This window comes from Rhincodon typus, chromosome 14 (assembly GCF_021869965.1).
Source record: "Rhincodon typus isolate 14 chromosome 14, sRhiTyp1.1, whole genome shotgun sequence".
In the NCBI taxonomy this organism is placed as follows: domain Eukaryota; kingdom Metazoa; phylum Chordata; class Chondrichthyes; order Orectolobiformes; family Rhincodontidae; genus Rhincodon; species Rhincodon typus.
The window spans coordinates 57,787,310-57,807,557 of NC_063345.1; the positions used below are offsets into that span (position 1 = coordinate 57,787,310).

The 20,248-nt window shown below is 43.3% G+C and overlaps 1 protein-coding gene across 4 annotated transcripts in view; it reads left to right on the forward strand.

Annotated features, from left to right (window-relative positions):
- Positions 1 to 20,248, forward strand: part of LOC109931830 (fatty-acid amide hydrolase 2) — a 65,780-nt gene that overhangs the window by 6,336 nt on the left and 39,196 nt on the right. For 2 of the 4 annotated variants that reach the window (XM_048604990.1, XM_020531099.2), the window contains exons 1-3: positions 256 to 494; positions 8,518 to 8,600; positions 10,643 to 10,779. In XM_048604990.1, the coding sequence (XP_048460947.1) occupies positions 309 to 494; positions 8,518 to 8,600; positions 10,643 to 10,779 (406 nt within the window). In that variant the 5' untranslated portion in view covers positions 256 to 308. Of the gene's footprint in view, positions 1 to 255; positions 495 to 536; positions 858 to 8,517; positions 8,601 to 10,642; positions 10,780 to 20,248 lie in introns of those variants that run through there. The other 2 variants (XM_048604991.1, XM_048604989.1) reach the window with 2 other exon arrangements.

A 20,248-nucleotide genomic window follows, 5' to 3' on the forward strand; every position in this document is an offset into this window, starting at 1 on the left:
CGGGATCATCCAGCTCTACACCTTGTTATCTCTATGGAGATATGGTAACACAGTGGTAAAGTTACCGAATGACTAAAACAGTTGTGCAGATTAATAGGCGGGAAAGGGGAAGAGAGGAGGTGGAGAGTAGGGTGGAAGGGAATGCGGAGAGTGAGGAGATCTGGGTGGTGCCTAGGGTGAAGATAGTCCCGCCCCCTCCTCTCGTTCAGGCCCCGCCCACGCATGAACACAGGTCCCACCCTCGGGTCCCGCCTTTTGCCCGGTCTCGAGCAGAGACGGTTGGTCTGTCCTTTGGAGGGGCGCGCGACATGTCCCGGCCGGTGTTCGAGCGGGGCCTTGCGCTGCTGCTGCGTGTCGTCTCGCGCCTGCTGCTCGCCTTCCTCTCGCTCGTGCAGTCCTTCGGCTCCCGGGACCTGCGGCCGGTGCCGCCGGCCGTTCAGCCCCTCCTGCTGCTGCCCGGCGTCGAGCTGGCCCGCAGGATCCGCCAACGACAGGTACGGGGTTTGCGGGGCCGGTCGGGAGATCGAGCCGGTCGGGAGATCGAGCCGGCCTGGCCGCCCCGGCTTGCAGCAGTCGCCTGAGGTGCTGAGGCCAAGGTGCACCCCCTCATCCCCTTCCCCCGAACGCGGAAGTTGTGACAGATCTCCGACCTGAAAACGGAATGATGTGAAACGGTTGTCATTCGGGGATAGGGCTGATTTTTTTTTAATTTCCTGACCGTGTTGTGTTGTGATTATCTGGCTTATGGTGTTGCCAGCTGTGGTTCAGTTGGTCTTGGTTACACTCGTCTCTTCATCAGCGAAGGTCACAACTGGCTGGAAAACAACAGTCCCGTGTGAACGATGCCGCTGGTCAATGTACGTTTGTCCGGAGATACTCTGCAATCCACACAGTTTCACCCCCACCCCTCACCCTGATAGTTTGAGCATTTGAATCGTCGATAGATTAGAGCGCAGAAGGCGGACGTTCGGCCCGCTGTGTTTGTGCTGGCCCTGTAAAAAAAATTTGGTCCAGTGCCACTCCTGACCCTTTCCTCGTAGTCTTGCAGTTTTCATTTAAAATGATGATCTGAGTTGTCTTTTTGAAAGACTTAGTTTGCACTTGTCCCCGTCACAACCTCGCATATTTTGCTTTTCTCTTTTTCTCAAATCTCCTCTGGACCGTCATTCATACAAAGTAAACATTTTCTGTTTCCCCACCTATCCATGTGACTGAAGTGCCTCATCCCTGGTATCATTATTGTGCACCTTACACTCTTTCTATTGCTTTGGCATAGTTTGTAAAGTGTGGTGGCCAGAACTGGATGCTGAAGTGTTTTATACTATTTCAACATGACTTCCTTGTGTTTGTACTCTGCACCAATTTATAAATCCCAGGATACTGTGGTTCTATTGATAATCTTTTTGAGCAATGTTTACACACCTGCAGGATAGTGTGATTTGACCCTGGTTAATAGGATACGAATACTACCACTGCCCCACAATAGCCTTCCTTGGATACTGTATGCTTTAGTAAGCAATCTGTCAACTTGCCTTGCTGCCTTCAGTTAGTTAATGCATATGTAACCAGCATTACCCTGCACTAGCACTCCCTTTAGAATTGTACCTTTCTGTTTATGTTGTCTCTGTATTCTTTCAACCAAAATGCATTAGTTCATATTTCTGCGCACTAAATTTAATCTGCCATTTGTTTGCCTGTTTTCCCAGTTCTTCACATTCTTCTCATGATTCAGAAAGAGCAGCTCAGATATTGGAAATCTTGCAGGATATAACTCACCACTTGCCTTCCCAGAGCTTGTACATCGTCTATATGGCACAAGTCCAATGTGTGATAGAATACTCCCTGAATGTCTGGCAGTTCCAAAAACACTCAGGAAACTTAATACCATTTAACACAAAGTAGCTTGTTGATTGACACCACATTGTCAAACAATCACTCCATCCACAGCAAATGCATAGTAGCAGCAGTCTGGACAATCTGCAAGGTACATGGCAATAATTCACCCAAGGCTGTTTAGACAGTACCTTCCAAACCTAAGACCGCTACCACCTGAAGAACGAGGGCAGTAGACACATGGAAGCACCACCACCATTTGCAAGGTCTCCTCCAAGCTTCCTGGTGTTTACATTCAGTCTGCTAGTGTTATAAACCACTTCAGTGGAACATTTTCAATAATTAACTTGTAAATATTTCTACTAGCTTTCAGAACAAATGGGTTTTTGTGTACAAAGTGTGGTGGGGGGAAGGTTTTGAATCAAGTAAGGTAAACAATTGTCCATCAAAGTTTATTGGAAATTTCTGGGCTTGACTTTTTTAAAGCTTAGGGAAAATACCTATTGATTAGAGAAACCTTTCCATTTTAGCTTCAGTTTTGGGAGTTCTACAAACTGCTTGATGAAAGTGTGTATATAAATCTCTGCTCCTTAGAAAGAAAGAAAATGGTTAGATTTGTTAACGCGAGTTTACCTTGGAAGAAGGAATTAATAAAAGTTCACAAATATAAGTATTTGGATAAAACCTTGAGGTTATTTGAAACTGAGTACATTCAAGCTAAGATGTATGGTAGGTTTTGCTGGTGTGAGTACAGTACAAAGTGTGCTTTGGATACTGTGCAAGCAATGTTTTTTGAAATATGTAAAGGAGTGTTTTGGGATCATTAGGATTATACGTTATTGTGTTTAAAAAATCTTTGTGTTATAAATAAATGGCTTGGTTTCCTTTTATTTTATCTTTGTTTCTTTATATTAATGAACTTACTGTTAAAACAAAATATGCAGCAGTACATGCTGGTGTTTCAGTGAGGTACAACCTCATTAAAGCCAAAGCAAAATCTGATCTTTCAAGCCAGATTTCATTTCGGAAGCTGACTTGTCTAGTAATAACATCAGCTGGGATCATAAGACAAATAGGGGGATTGGATAAATTGCTTTGCAAGGATAAGCTAGATAGGCCCGACTTGCTGTCCTAAACTTCATTGGATGCAAGAGATGCTTTGATTGAAACACGTAAAATCCTAAGAGCTCTTGACATGGTAGATATGGAAAATACATAGGAGGGTCTAGGGGTCAGTTTAGAAGTCGAAGGTCATCCATTAAGGTCATTTTTTTACTCACAGGGTTGAGTTGTTGGGGCTTACTTTCTCCAAAGGTGGTAAAACAAAGTCTTTTTGCATACTTCTAAAATTAAAAATATTCTTGATAAGGGGCAAAAGGTTATTGGAGGTTGGCAGAAATGTGGAATAAGTTACTTAATGGTGGAGCAGGCTTGAGGGGCCGAATGGCTTACCACTGGAAAAGCTTCCACATCCTTACCCCAACCCCCATGTACCCAGCCTTGTCATCACATGGGCTGATACCACATGCAACCCATTGTCAGCTACTTGTAGTCCCCATTAGCAGCTATTCGTTCTCCCAGACTGACCTTTTACCTCCTCTTTCTCCTTTTTCCATCCAACGGTGTTTTTCTGTCTCTTTGGGCTCTATTTCTACCTACCATTTACTCCTTTCCCACTTCCCCATGTTCTGCATAAATACCAAGTTTTTCATTGGACCCAAAATGTGAGCTCCGCTTTCTCTCCACAGATGCTGCCAGACCTGCTAAGTTTTTCCAGCAACTTCTGTTTTGTTTCTGATTTTGTTTTTTTGTTTTGGCACCTTATTTATGTCCGTTAGTTCATAGTGTTCTCCTAAACACCCTCTAGGAAGTCTTGTCCTCTCTGCACTTTATACTGCTACTATCCTGCTGTGTATTCTGGATAATTAAAGTCTCCTATTATGACACTAGCATTGTTGGATTCTAATTTCCTTGAAAATTTGTTCCTCTACACTTTTCCCACTTATAGTAGGCTATAGGCTACACCAGCAATGTCAATGCACTTGTGCCTTTTTTGTTCCTTATTTGAAAAGTTATCTCTTATCAGTACTGTCACTCCTGTTCCTTCCTTTTTCTTTATCTTCCCTGAGCACCTTCTATCCTGGAATATTTAATTCTCAGTTCTTCCTCTTTGAGCTAAGCCTCTGTTTCATTATAACATGTTTACATGTGGCTGTCTGGTTTTGCAACTCACTAGAGCTGAATATTAGTTGAAGAGTGGGATGCACTCAGTCCTGCATTACCTGCCTATTTCTTGAATGCCTGATGGTCACTTATTCCCTTCTCTTTGTAACCCCTTAAGCTGTAGGTGAGTGCATAAATTTGCGATTCACAAAACTCTGAACCTAATGGATGTGCCTCAGTGACACCAGCTGCTGCTTGAGCTCTGACAGACAGCTAACCTGTCTTGCCTTGAAGTCTTATCATTCAAGACACAGACGCTGCCCTTGAATTCCCACCTGGTACAGGATGTGCAGTCCAGGGTCACAGTTCTTGTGCCATTTCTCCCCCCTCCCTGACGCAGACCTTGATCACATGAGGAGCTTGAACAGTTCATCAACTTTACAAACACCTTTCACCCCAACCTAATAGTTCATCTGGACCATCTCTGATACCCCTCTCTCCTTCCTGTACCTCTGTCTCTGGTGATCACCTCGAAACCGACATCTGTTTCAAGCCCACCAACTCCCACAGCTACCTAGACTGCATCACCTCTCACCCACCTTCCTGCGAGAATGCGATCCCCTACTCCCAATTCCTCTGCCTCCGCCATGTCTGCTCCCAAGATGGGGCGTTCCACTCCCGAACATCCTAGATGTCCTCTTATTTCAAAGACCGCCAATTCCCCACTTCGGTGGTCGAAAATCCTTTTGATTGCATCTCTTGCGTTTCCCACACTTCTGCCCTCTCATCCCTTTGCGCCCCCCAACAAAAACAAAGACAGAATCCCCCTTGTCCTCACATCACCCCACTAACCTCCGTATCATATGTATCATTCTCCGCCACTTCCGTCACCTACAATCCGACCCCACAACCAAAGATCTATTTCCCTCCCCCACCCCATCTGCCTTTCGTATGGACCACTCTCTCCGCGACTCCCTCGTTTGCTCCACACTCCCTACTAGCCTTACCATACCTGGCACCTTTCCCTGTAACCGCAGGAAGTGCTACACCTGCCCCTACACCTTCCCCCTCACCTCCATTCAAGACACCAATCAAACCTTTCACATCAGACGGCTGTTCACCTGCACATCCATCAATGTGGTCTATTGCGTCCACTGCTCCTGATGTGGCTTTCTCTACATTGGTGAGACCAAGCAGAGGCTTGCAGACTGCTTTGCAGAGCACCTGCGCTCTGTTTACGACAAACGACAACACCTTCTGGCTGCAAACCGTTTCAACTCCCCTCCCACTCCCTGGGTGACATGCCTGTCCTGGGTCGCCTCCAGTGTCACAGTGACTAGTTTAATAGTAAGTGACTTTGATTATTTATCTGCCATTCCAGTTTAGTTTTGCTTGCTGTAGTATATGTTCAATACTTTTATAGCATCAAATAAAATGTTGATTATTGCCTTTAATATCCCATACTCATTTAGTGATGTCACCATTTGTAAATTATTCTCAACAAGCCTTTATTCTTTCAAAACAGTTATTGTACAAGATGACATTTTGCTTCAGGAGCATACGAACTGGAGTAACCATTCAGCCTGTTGAGCCTGCCCCACCACTCAGTATGATCATGGCTGATGCAACCCTTCAATACCATTTTCCCAACCCATAGCTATAATCCTGTATTCCAGAAATATATCAATCTCTTTCTTAAACATACTCCATGACTGAGTTTCCATAGTTTGCTGTGATAGAGAATTCCAAAGGTGCATAGCCCTCTGAATTTTAAAAAAAAATTTCGTTTTGGATTCGAGTAGCATCCCCTTTATTTTTATATTCTGTCCACTGATTTTAGACTCCCCAACTAGGGGCTACATGCTACCTGCCCCTACTATGTGTATCCCTTTAAGCATCAATGAAATCAGCTTTCATTATTTGGAAGTACAGAGAATGCAGGCCCTAATTGCCCATTCTCTCATGGACAGTCCTGCCATCCTAAAACAAACCTGATGAACTTTTGTTACACTTCCTCTGTAGCAGTAATATTATTTCTGAGGTAAGGAGACCAAAATTGCACATAATATTCCAGGTATAGTCTAACTAGTGCCTGTGCAATTGGAGTGAGACTTCGCTACTCCTGCACTCAAACACATTTGCAATCAAGGCAGACATTCTATTAGCTTTCCTAATAGCGTGCTGTGTCTGCACATTAACCTTCAGTAACTTGTTGGCAAGGACACCTTGGTCCATTTATATGTCTATATTTTCTAAACTCTTACCATTTAAGAAATAGTCTGCACGTGTTCCTCAAACCAAGCTAGATAACCTCGCATTTTTCCACGTTATATTCCACCTACCATGTTCTAGCCCAGTCATTAAGCCTTTCCAAATGGTCTTGAAACCTCTTTATCTACCCCATAACTCTCATTTCTACTTGGCTTTGTATCATCTGCAAACTTGGAAATATTACATTTGGTCCCCACCTCCCAATCATTAATATATGTTGTGGTGAACTGGTGCCCATGTACTGATCCTGTAGCTCTAGTTACAAAATGCCAATATGAAAATTACCCATTTATTACTACTCTCTGGCTAACAGCAAAACAAAATCATAATCCAAGCTATCATCAAAAGCTTTCTGAAAGCCTAAGTATACTATGTCTGTTGACTCTCCTTTATTAGTTTTGTTTTTAGCATCTTTAAAAAATTTTAAATTTGTCAAACACAATTTCTCATTTCATATACCATGCTGATAACATCTAATCAGATCATTAACATCCAAGTGTCTATTTATTATATCCATTACAACGGACTCTAGCATTTACCTAACTACTAATGTAAGGCTAACAGGTCTGTAGTTCCCTGTTTTCTCTCTTGTTCCCTTAATTAGTGAGGTGACATTTGCTATCTTCAAATCTGTGGAAATCATTCCAAAATGTATAGAATTTTGGAACATAAGCATCAATGCATCAACTATCTCTATTGTGTTTCAAAACTGTGCTGTAGAATATTAAGTCCTCAGGATTTATCCTCTTTCAGCCCCATTAATTTCTCTAGTGCAATCTTACTAAGACTGGTTCACTAATACTGGAAGTTTTTTATAATCATCCTCAGTGATAACAGAACCAAGCAATCATTTAACTTCTTTGCCATTGCCCTATTCCTCATTTGAAATTCTGTGGAATTTCTAATGAGTCCACACTGGTTTTAACCAAACGTTTCTTTTTTGCAGCCGAATAGAAGCATTTATAGTCTGCTTTTATATTTATTTTTGCTGGATTTTATTCTATTCTCCCTTTCCTGAACAGTTTCATGGTACTCCTATTCTTAAAATGTCTCAGACCTCAGATTTACTGCTATTTCTGGCAATGTTATGGGCCTTTTCTTTTAATTTTATTCAATCCTGAAATTCCTTTGTTAGCCATGTTTTTGCACCTTGAAGGAATGTATAGTTGCTGTATATCATTGATAGTTCTTTAAAAAATATCCATTGCTTGTGTCTTGTCATGCCTTTTAATGTATTTACCTAATCCATCTCAGTCAATTTGTGCCTCGAGGCTTCATAATTTCACTTATTCAAATTTAACATCCTTGCTTCAGCTGCATCACTTTCGAGCGTAATGTCAAATTCTATCATATTGCGGTCACTCATCTCCAAGGTTCTTTTTAAATATGATTGTTATTTGGCATTTTTTTGATTACATTCTACTAGATCAAGTATAGTATGTGCTCCACTTGGCTCCTCAGTTGTAGAGAACTATTCTTGCCGCACTTCAGAAATTCCACAGCTGTAGTGTTTAATTGATTCGCTCATTTCACATGCAGATTGTTTCCTATGATAACTTGGTTACCCATGCTGCACACTTCTTTCTTCCCCTGATTAATACCATGTTTCACAACTAGTACTGCCACCGCTATTTTTCATGTTTACAGACACAATGTTACAAAATAAAAGTGAAATGAGAGTGATGGCAGAACAGTTCATACTCGTGTTACACTTTACAGAAGGTTCCTGACTTAAATGCAATCCTCTGCAGGGGCGTAATTTTAAATATTTGACATACAAACATTTTCTGTACTTATGAACGGCTGTTTTATTTTGCCGTGTATTATGTTCAGAACTGGATACCTGTTTACAACGTGGGGACTGCCTGTATTTGCATTTTCAGTTCCCTTGCTATTTTATCTAGTATGTAGAATGGAATGGAGACGTAACATATTTGTAGTGTATGGAATTATCTGCCACATGTTCTTGAAGCAAAGTCTACAAACTCTAGAGCCATGAACAGAATAATGCTAGAATATGGAGTTTGTGCTTAGACTTTGTAGAGAAATCCTCCCCCCACGCTGCAAATTTAATGGTTGAATAAGCATGTATATTTGTTGTAATTTTCTTTGCATTCCCCCTCCATAAGCAGAAAAATAAATCACCAAGATGTTTCTCTGTGTAGATGTTATAATTTCTGATGCTGGTATGAAATAACGTTACAAACTACAATCCAAATTTAACAATTCATCTCTTGCAATTAATTTTAGGTAAAGTGCGTGGATGTAATACAAGAATATATCAACAGAATCAGGGTCATCAATCCAATAGTTAATGCTGTTGTAGCAGAGAGGTAAGGAATTTGTTTTGTGTACCATTTGCCTAAACACATTTTTTTCAGTGATCATCCAAGTATCTTATTATCTGAATAATATGGCACGACAATACTAGGGGTGCTGTACTAGTCTCTAACTTACCATCTTGGGGAGGAGGAACAACAATACACTACATCTGTGCCCAATTCTTGAACAGTTTGTGTATATGTGTTGGAGGGGTTAAAGTTGAAGTTGGATGCTGACAAGATCAGAGTTAAGTATTAGCTTGCTGATGCCTGCTACTGAGGTTCACATAAGTGGCCACTTGTATCAATTGTGGAGAATGCCTGTGACTTCTGAAACTATATCTCAGCAGAGGATCAATACGTTCAGAAAGGAAGGGGTGAAAATTGATTGGATAATACACCATTTTCCTCTCATATTTGATAGTACTCGGCTTTGTTTAGTCTCTGCCATCGCTGACATATGAACATAAAATGTAGGAGCAAGAGAAAGCCAATCAATTCATTGTCTACTCTGATATACAACGAGCTCATGGCTGATCTGATGACCCTCAGCTCCATTTTCCTATTTTTTCCCCATAACCTTTGATTCCCTTACTGATTAAAAATCTGTCTATCTCGGCCTTGAATGTACTTAATAATCCAGCCTCTATAGCCCATCTGCGATAAATGCCACAAATTCACAAACCTCCGAGAGAAGAAATTCCTCCTCACTTCCAACTCCTTATTCTAAGATTATGATGTCTGGTCTGAAACTCTACCACAAGGGGAGCAACCTCTGTGCTTATGCCTTGTCAAGCCCCCTAAGTATGTTGTACGCTTAAATCAGGTCACCTCTCATTCTACTTCAGCGAGTGCAGCCCCAACCTAATCAATCTCTCATCATAAGACAGTCCATTCATACTCAATGTCAACCTAGTAAAACTTATCTGACTGCCTCAAATGCCAGTATACCTCCCCTTCGATGAAGGGACCAAAACTGTTTGCAGTATTCTGCATGTGATTCTAACTAGTTCTTATGTAGTTCAAGTAGAATTCCTCATCCTTATACTCTTTTGAAATAAAGGTTAACATTACATTTGCCTTCCCTGCTACTACTGAACTCATTCTAGAACATAAGAGTTACGAGCCACGGCTTGCCATTCAGTTTGATCATGGCTGATCTATTAATTCCACATTTCCATCTACTCCTGATAACTTTGACTCCCTTGATTATCAGAATTTATCTACTGCCTTCCACTGCCTTTTTAAAGTGAGTTAAAAAGACCCATGATTATCTGTGAGGAAAAAATTCTCCACATATGTCTGAAATGTTGTCATCTTATTTTTAAACAGTGACTCCAAGTTCTAGATTATCCCACAAGAGAGAACATCCTTTCCCACATCTATCCTGTCTGTTCCCTTTGGAATGTTATACATTTCAATTAAGCCATCTCCTACTCATCTAAACTCCAGCTGATAGAAGCTGAGCTTCTTCAACTTTTCTTCACAAGACAACCTGTCAATTCTAGGTATTAGCTATATCTTGGTCTAGCAAATGTTCTCTGAACTGCTTCCAATCTGTTTGCAACCTTCCTTAAATAAGAAGGCCAGTACTCTACATAGTACTTCAGTTGTGGAGTGGCTAAGCAGGATTGTGATTTCATCAGGTCCTTCACAATTTTCAGACCATGCCGCTTCATCTGAATGCTCTCAAAAGTCATCCCTGTGAGCTTTTGAATGCCTCAGACTTGGTTTCTTCCAGAATCTCATTACCATCTTTCCCATTGTTTCTAGGTTCCCGTACAAATTGGGAAACCAGTTGGTACAATGTGAAATTTATATCAGGACTTTGGTGTAGTTGTTAAAACAACAAAAGGTGGTTATTGTACTTGATTCAAGGGAAAATGTTATTTTAGCCTGAACTATCATATTAATCCTTCCCAATTACTAAAGAATTAGAATTTGACTCAAAGTACTGTAAAGACTGAGTCTGACTTTCATATCTCAATTTTAGCATTGTAATTTTTATATTCTTTTTGTCCCAAACTACATCGACATACTCGTCGCTACTGTAGGTTTGCATCTGCGTTGAAGGAGGCCCAGAAGGTGGATGACAGGATTGCTAAAGGAAATGAAGATGAGAAGTTGCTAGAAGAGACTGTTCCTTACCTCGGTGTTCCTTTCACGGTAAAAGAAGCAATTGCATTAGAAGGTGTGTTAACAAAATTTCCTTTGTGACACAATGTAGACTATATTATAGATGGAAGCGCAGGTGGCGGCAATGGCCTAGTGGCATTATCGCTGGACTGTTAATCCAGAGACCCAGATAATTTTCTGGGGACCCAGGTTCGAATACCGCCACGGCAGATGGTGGAATTCGAATTCAATAAAAAATACCTGGAATTAATAATCTAATGATTGTCAGAAAAACCCATCTGGTTCACTAATGTCCTTTAGGGAAGGAAACTGCCATCCTTACCTGGTCTAACCTGCATGTGACTCCAGACCCACAGCAATGTGATTGACTCTGAATTGCTGTCTGGGCAATTGGGGATGGGCAATGAATGCTGCCCAGCCAGCGACACCCTCATCCCATGAATGAAGAAAAAAGAAAAATAAAGACCATGAAGCTACCAACAATCACAATTTAATTGTCATTCTTCATAATGATCACTTAAGTGGTGTGGGATCATGTTCAATAATGACCAAGGTCAGTGTGTGGCAAAAATAGCCTTTTTATTGAGCATCCGCAGTGGCACAGTTCGAGGCGGCGATGCAATTGAAGGTGCAGTTTTACCGCAGCCTCTTTTGTATACAATTTTTACACACCATTGGGTCTGCTATAACTCGTGTTTCTTCAGTGCAAATTGGCTTTAACACAATTGATGAAATTAGACCACTATTTGTAGTACGCGAACTTTCCTTACCTGTATTGGCAAAAATGCGATTTAAATGGCGCGGTTACTGCTCAGTTTCCTTATAATGCGAGATCGCAAGAGGACACAACTATCGCATTATATTAGAACCGACTGTACGTTAAAATTTTAGCTCTATGGTGTCACATATGTGAGATCGCATTCGAAGAACCAGACGACCAGGATCAGTGAGTGGTGAAAACAGCTTCTTTATTGCACCTTCACAGCAGCACGGTGTAAGGCGAGATAGAATTCCCCAAAATCATAGCTCAAAAGCAGCCATTTTATACAGAATTCAAGCATACATTAACATTCTAACACTTGAGTGTTAAGCAGTAGACATTGTACAAAAACTGTTTTGCAGGAAATAGGAAATGGTTTAAACATATCCTAAATGTTACCGGTTAATGTTGAGTATTAATGGTTATTTTAATGAGATTGGAGTGTCTGTCTGGTTTATCCTTGCGTAATTCAAAAGGTGTTAGTCTTGTTTAGTTAGTTTCATGATTGTGTCCATCTGTGGGTTCTATTTGCTATTATTCATTCATTCAAGGTTGCGCGGGTCTAGACATAACGCTGTTAGTTTTATTAGTAAGTTAAAGATTGCTTACATACGCTGCATAGCGTTTGTTAGTTCTATTAGTGGGGTAAAGTTTTATATACATGTTGAATAAAAACTTGGGACAAGTACTTAGCTACATAATATACAGGAAAAGTCTGCAGGGCTATCCAATTATCACCTTTTGACTGATACTTGGAGTTACTCTAGCTGGAGGGAGAAGATAAACGATTTGGTAATAGCAGCTATTCAGTTGGATTTTAATATCAAGTAACAGTTTTTGGTGTGGGGATGCAAAAAGGTTCCATCCTGTAGTGTCTGTGCAATTTTGTTATCTGTCACGCCTGACTGTACCTTTGAATGGAATGTCGGTCTTGTTTAAATGGGGTTGTTTACATCGCGCGTTATGCATGAGTTGACTTTCAAGTGGGGTTTAACCGCAAATTGAAGTGGTTGTAACCTGATACGGTAGCAAAACCGTGTCTCCCACATCTCCCGCACCTCATCCCTCACACCCCGTCCACGCAATAAGAACCAAAAAAGAATCCCCCTCGTCCTCACGTACCACCCCACCAACCTCCGGATCCAACGCATCATCCTCCGACACTTCCGCCATCTGCAATCTGACCCCACCACCAAAGACATCTTTCCCTCCCCACCCTTATCTGCTTTCCGGAGGGACAACTCTCTCCGTGACTCCCTTGTCCGCTCCACACTCCCCTCCAGCTGCACCACACCCGGCACTTTTCCCTGCAACCGCAGGAAGTGCTACACCTGCCCCCATACCTCCTCCCTCACCCCCATCCCAGGCCCCAAGAAGACTTTCCACATCAAGCAGATGTTCACCTGCACATCTGCCAATGTGGTATACTGCATCCGCTGTACCCGGTGTGGCTACCTCTACATCGGGGAAACCAAGCGGAGACTCGGGGACCGCTTTGCAGAACACCTACGCTCGGTTCGCAATAAACAACTGCACCTCCCAGTCGCGAACCATTTCAACTCCCCCTCCCAATCCTCAGACGACATGTCCATCCTGGGCCTCCTGCAGTGCCACAACGATGCCACCCGAAGGTTGCAGGAACAGCAACTCATATTCTGCTTGGGAACCCTGCAGCCCAATGGTATCAATGTGGATTTCACAAGTTTCAAAATCTCCCCTCCCCCTACCGCATCCCAAAACCAGTCCAGCTCGTCCCTGCCTCCCTAACCTGTTCTTCCTCCCACCTATCCCCCCCTCCCACCTCAAGCCGTACCTCCATCTCCTACCGACCAACCTCATCCCGCCCCCTTGACCTGTCCGTCCTCCCTGGACTGACCTATCCCCTTCCTAACTCCCTACCTACACTCACCTTTACTGGCTCCATCCCCGCCTCTTCGACCTGTTTGTTTCCTCTCCACCTATCCTCTCCTCTATCCCTCTTCTATCCGCCTCCCACTCTCTCCCTATTTATTTCAAAACCCCCTTCCCCTCCCCCTTTTCTGATGAAGGGTCTAGGCCCGAAACGTCAGCCTTTCTGCTCCTATGATGCTGCTTGGCCTGCTGTGTTCATCCAGCCCTGCACCTTGTCTCGGATTCTCCAGCATCTGCAGTTCCTACTATCTCTACTACTCCTGAATTAGTTTGACTGGGGGCTGGCTAGTACTTGGCAATCTGCAGTTAGTATTATAACCACGAATTAGTGGGTTATTGGATTAATAAACATGATTTATGGAGTTATGTTAAAAGTTGTTAACACCTTTTGCATTCTGATATATCATATAGTTGTATCTATTGTACACAAGTTTGTGTGGCATCTGTACTGGGGAAGCAGGAGATAGTTTAAGCACTTGCTAAATGCTGGCTGTTACTCCTTATGGGATTAGAATGTCTGTCCGGCCTGAGCTTGCATATTTAAGAGGTGTTAGTCCTTTTGTCTTTAAAATGAGTAATGTTAGCAAAAATACTAGACCTATGTGATCTAAATAAGTGAGAAATTTTGTGTACTAAATACAAGTATAGAGGATATTAAACTGATCTGCAGCTGGGTCATGAGATTTCATCTACTGTTGCTGACAGTTACTACACATTCATTCATGCAGTTTCACAGAAGCACTGTTTTGATAGTAAGTTTCTTAAAGGGGGTAGCGGCCCTGTTTAATATGTATTTTAACAGTATTAATCTGGATGTTTGTATCAGATGGTAGTCCTAAATAAAAATTAGAAATAGATATACATTACCTATTTATTTAACACTGTACTAAGGAAATTTCAAAGAGATAATAAAACAGCAGATTGTAGGGACACGCTGGTGGAGGAAACTTTGATGTCCTACAGCCTATTCAGGTCCCGAGAGATGGTTACTAAGGACTAATTAATATTACAATCTTTCCGTAGTTTCGAGTGAGTTATGGAGAGATGATGGTGGAGATGGCATTGATCTGAGTAGGTTATAGTATTAACACTTACTCAGGTGTTGCCTTTGATACAGAAACAGGTCTAAACATTGCTTGCAGTATGGGCTGATAAGAATTGAAAGGTGTAAGGAAACAGTAACGGGTTGGCAGCGTGGGAAGGGATATTTAGTTTATCTTGTAAGAGTAAAATGTACTACAAAAAACACGGTTTTATGAATGAATGGAAACGCAGTATAGTAAACATATAGAGCGCTTGTGAGTGAGTTAGTAAAGATAATCATAATACAATATTATGCAGTCCCCGCTTTTGTTTCTACTGAGACCCTTTGAAGAGAATCAGTCAATTCTTATAACTCAAATGTACCACTTGGGTCTTTTAGATGTTGGAGGGGCTTACAGAGACATGGCTCGTAGTAGGGGATGGTTTATACTTTTAATAGTTTGTTGGCAACTGCACTTTATAAAAGAGAAAACGACATACACAGCTGGAATAACAATAATAAACATCGTGAGTCCCCGTACAATGGAGGTCCTTAAGGACCCAGCCACTCTGTAGCCTAACTCCACAGCGTAGAGGGAGGTTGTCTGATCTTTTCAACCTTCTGCCTAATATGATCAGCCAGATTGATAATACTTTTGAAGTTATCTGAGATATTGGTGCAACATTTGGAGCCAACCAGGGCACAGAATGCCCCCTCTCTTGACTAAAACAAAATCAAGGACCGAATAGCGAATAGCGACAATTTCATCATTTATTCAGCTATGGGCAGAGAATGTGTCATTTCCCAGCTTTTCCAGAACCGAAGCCAGGGTTATTACCTTCTGACCAGTTTGGCCGTACCATAGAAAGGAAATGCAATAGCAAATAAATGCTGGGTTTCAGAGATGGCTGTCTTCTGTCTCCAGCGAGGCGGTTTGGCAGAGTGATATATGTATGGGACTACATACCTGAAGTAGCATGAACCTTGCCAGAGGGTGCTGAGCCACGGGTGTGCTCTATGGCCACTGATGAAATAAGTGCCATTATAGGAGATGAAGTGGGCAATAACCTCCGGATACGATTGCACAGAGATGGTGCCTCCACTTGTACCCTTATCAAAATCAGTCAATCGACTGGATGAGGCTGTGACTTTGAAATACCAAGAGCAATTGCTGTGGACCCATCTCTTGCCCCCCTTTTGGAGAGTAGATAAAACACAAGGATCCTTGTGGTCTTTCCCATTTTGAGGTGTTAGTGAGGGCCAGGAATGGAGGATTGTGGGTACGATCTTAACTGGGCTAGTACCACTCAGAGAAGCTGGCCAGGGGATGGTAGGTAGACCTGCAGGCTTCAATAGTCCCTGTCATGTTTGAGAGAGAACTGAGTTCCCCTCCCTTTGAGTTTATGTACATTGGCAAACATCCCACGGCCTGGAGAAGGGGAGAATGTGAAATTTTGATAAATGTACCACTCTACCATCTCAGATTCAGTAAAGGGAATAATGTAGACTGGGATTCCCCCTTTAGAGTGAGTGGGAATGTGGGAACATATCCAACACTTGAACAGATTAGAAGCTTTGGTATAGATATAAAACATACAGAGATAAGTATTTGCACGTAACTCTGAATATCCCGATAGCATGAAAACATAATTGAAAAAAATGACAGTATATACTATAGCAGTCGGTCAATCTCTGGTTCTGCTGTATTGTAGGATACCTGTTTGATGTGGGAGGTGTGAATCCAGGCCTCCTTTCTCGGACCTTGACAGCTGACTGGGTGATCAGCAGCTCCCGGTATGGCCCTTCCACTTCACACCTAAGGGTTCCTTGTGGAAATTTTTTACAAGAACCGACTCACCTGGTACAATGTCATGATCTCCCTCCGGTAGGTCCTTCCACGCAGCCGATACCTGTGAGGAGGCAGAAATTAGCGTCTTAGTGCTTGGCTGTAAGACAATAAGGCATCACTCATAAGATGACAGTTGTCCCCGGCAGGGATATTGGCCTGCCTGTCACTATTTCAAATGGACTCGGCTATGTTGTTTTGTTGGGGGTAGCCCTGTAACTGCATAGAACTATTGGTAAAGCCTGAGGCCAGGGCATTCCCCCCTGGTGGTATTTAGCCAGTTGTTGTTTCAGGGTCTGATTCGTTCTTTCCACTTGCTCCGATGATTGTGGATGATAGGGACAGTGAAAGTTGCAGTTAATCCTCAATAACTGGGAAATGTCTTGACACACTGTTCCCGTGAAATGGAAACTCTGGTCTGAGTCAATGCTGCTGAGTAGCCCCCATTGGGGGCTTTGGCTGTGTGATTGGCAGTGGCCTTTCTCGCAGGAGCAGCTTTTGGAAAACTTGTCCACAATTACAAGGACGGCTGAGTAACCTTGACATCGTTGGAGAGAGAAAAATCAACTTGCAAGAGCTGGAATGGCCCTGGAGGCACCGGGGCCCTCAGTTGGGGAACTTGCACTTTGATTCCAGGGTTGTTCTTCTGGCAAGTGAGGCAGCAGTCCACTATTGCTTGAGCAAATCTTTTAAATCCTCGTCCCCACTTGCTGCGCTGGAACCGGGCTGTCATCTGTTCAGACCCCAAATGTCTCCATTAGTGGATTTGTTGTGCCACATATGATATCAAGGCAGGTGCGACTGGTCAATTTGATTCTCAAGTCTCCAGACTTCATCTTTGCATAGCCTGTGTCCATTATCAAGCCATTCCCATTTCTCCTCTTGGGAGCATTACTTCTGCATTGTTTGCATATTTTGATTTGCTGCCCCAAAGTCAAGCTGACAGACATGCCCTTGAGGCTCTTGGCAGGAGTGATTGAAGGTGGCAGTTTTGGCTACCTGATCTGTCAGGGCATTACCCCGGGCTTCCATGGTGTTATCATTCATGTGGGCTTTGTGCTTTAATATGGCCACTTCTTTGGGCAGCTGGAGAGCCTCCAACAAGTCCTTGACTTCTTCCCCATTTCTGATGGAAGTACCTGCAGTCATTAGGATTCATGCTGTTTCTGTAGTTGGCCAAAGTCGTGGGCAGCTCCAAAAGCATAGTGGGATTCTGTATAAATGTTGGCAGACTGATCCTCTGCTATTCAGGCTTCAGTCAGAGCCTGTAATTCAGCTTTCTGTGCGGATGCTTTGGGGGTAGGCTTCCCGATGTTGTGACAGTGTGGAGTGTAGCAACAGCCCATCCGGCTTCGGAGGATCCTCCGGAGTAAAGGATGAGGTCTGCTTTTTGCAAAGCCTCATTCATTGTTTGGTTATTGCCCTCCAATTCCTGCAGGTTTCCGCACAATCATGGCTGCCATCTTCCCCTTCAGTAGGCACCGGTAATAGTTTAGCTAGATTGACCAGGCGCTCTCAAACTATTTGTCGATTAGGATCTTCTAGGTCTGCTGTCCATCAGGCCCACCCGGCAGCATTTACCTGGGATACTCTATTCCTTAGAGAGCAAAGTGTGTATGGCATGCGGGCATTTAACTATTAATTTCTGATCCAACATCAACCTCGCTGTAACTTCCACTGCCATGAGGGCGTGGAATGCCCTGCCTGCAACAGTAGTAGACTCGCCAACTTTAAGGGCATTTAAATGGTCATTGGATAAACATATGGATGATAGTGGAATAGTGTAGGTTAGATGGGCTTCAGATTGGTTTCACAGGTTGGCGCAACATCGAGGGCCGAAGGGCCTGTACTGCGCTGTAATGTTCTATGTTCTATGCCCATAGTTTGCACCGCTCTCGCAGGATGTTCTTCACCTCCGCTCATCTCCCCCCCCCCCCCCCCCCCCCCCCCCCCCCCCCCCCCACCCACTCATCCGAGGGTTACACTGTCCAGTTTCCCTGAGTAGTACCCAACAGGTCTCAACCTGTCCCTGTGTTCCTGAGCCAGTGCTGCTGTCATATAGCCCTCTTTGTGGACAAATTATGTAAAGGGTTTTTCATTATTGGGGATCCCCAATGCTGGTGCAGAATAAAGTGCTTTTGTTAGGTCCTGAAAGGCTTCTTCCTGTTTCTTCGTTAGTGCAGTTTGTTCTTTCGAGCCCGTTTCCCCTTCAGGATGTCTGTCAGGGGCTGGGCTAGTTGGGTATCAACCAGCACCCGGTTAAAGTTACACAGACTCAGGAAAGCCCTCAGTTCTCAAATTATCATAGGCTGTTTGGCAGCCTGTATGGCTGCAGTCTGACTTTGGGTGATCTCCCTTTTCCCATGGGAAATTTTCTGTCCTCGATAGACTACCTCTTTCTGGGCGATCTGAGCCTTCTCAGTACTGGCCTTATGACCTGTCCATTGCAGGTGGTTTAGGAGGGTCTTCAGATCTATCTCATGTTCCTTTTCCATTTCAGAAGCTATCAGTATATCATCTACATACTGAATGACAACTGACTCGGTTGGCAGCATTTCACCAAGTTTGTTTTGTAAGGCCATATGGTATACTGTCAGGCTGTTGTGGAATCCTTGTGGGATTCTGGTCCATGTGTACTGTCATTGCCGTACAGTGAAGGCAAAGCGCAAACTGTACTTCAGGTGCTCAGGGTACTGACTAGAAGCCATCAGCCATACTTATGACCGAGAACCACTTGTGGTCTCATGTTAAGGCACTGAACATAGTAGAGGGGTCGCCAATTAGTGGGACCTTTAGATCAATGCATTGGTTGACTTTTCTGTAATCTATGGTTAATCTCCATTCCCCACTTACCTTTTGCATGGGCCACACCGGGCTGTTAGAGGTGTTTTTGGTTTTTTAACCTCTGAATTATTGGGTGGATTCCTACAACAGACATTGGGCTGTTAGAGGTGCTGTTTAGTGCAAGGTGGAGGTGTTCCGGTAAAAGTTGCAGGACCTATTTGCGGTAACCTGCAGTCGTCCTTGTCTTTAGTCCAGATGGGATGGTCTTTTAATTCTTTCCTTTGTAGAGTTCTGATGGACCATGTTATCTGTCCATCACTGAAATGAAAAGATGAATTTAGTTGGGCGAGGATATCCATTCTGAGGATCGGCTAGGCTACAGGTCCTACACATACAAAGATTACTAACTCCTCAGGGCCAAATGCAATCTGCATAGGTTTGCTCCTTTTAATTTCGATCCTGTCAGCTCCTGCTGTTTAAGGTGTTCTCACTGTCCTGTATAGCAGGAGTTTGGTCTCATTCTGGGGTAGGCATGTCAACTCTACTCCAGTGTTCAAAAGGCACTCTATGTCCAGTTCGCCTACCCTCATGGTCATATGCAGTCCATCTCCTCTCTGCTAACATAAAGCCAGTAAGAGCATGGAGGGGTACGGGGTGGGCTCTCAGTTTTCTTTTGTCATCTTCAGCAGCTCCTGATGCTGCTGTCTGGTTAGCTCTTAACTGCTCTAGGAGATCAGTCTTACTCCCAGTTTTCACGGTCTCCTCTTCTTTATTGTTTATTGGGCAACTTCGCCTTTTCCTTTTTGCCAGCACCCTCTAGCCTAGTGGCCTTCCTTCCCACAGATGTAACACTTCCCTGGGCATTTGTCCTGGGTCTTTCCAGGGTTACTGGGAGGCTGTCCATTTGTCCTGTCTGTAGGACTTGCAATTCGGCGCACATATCTTGGTCAAGCCAGTGGGCTCAGTCCACCAGTTCCAAATAATTAGACCCCCTCTAGTCTCAGTCTGGTTTGGTGAACTTTAGCATCTTAAGTTCAGGTTTAAGCCCAGCCACAAAGCAAACCTCAAAATCTGTATGGTCCTGCACATCTGGGACTCGTGCATACTCTTTCTAGTTTGCTGTAAATCTTTCCTCGTATTCTGGGACTTTGTCTGTAACATTTTGACAGCAAGCCTCACTTTCATCCAATTGGTCTTGG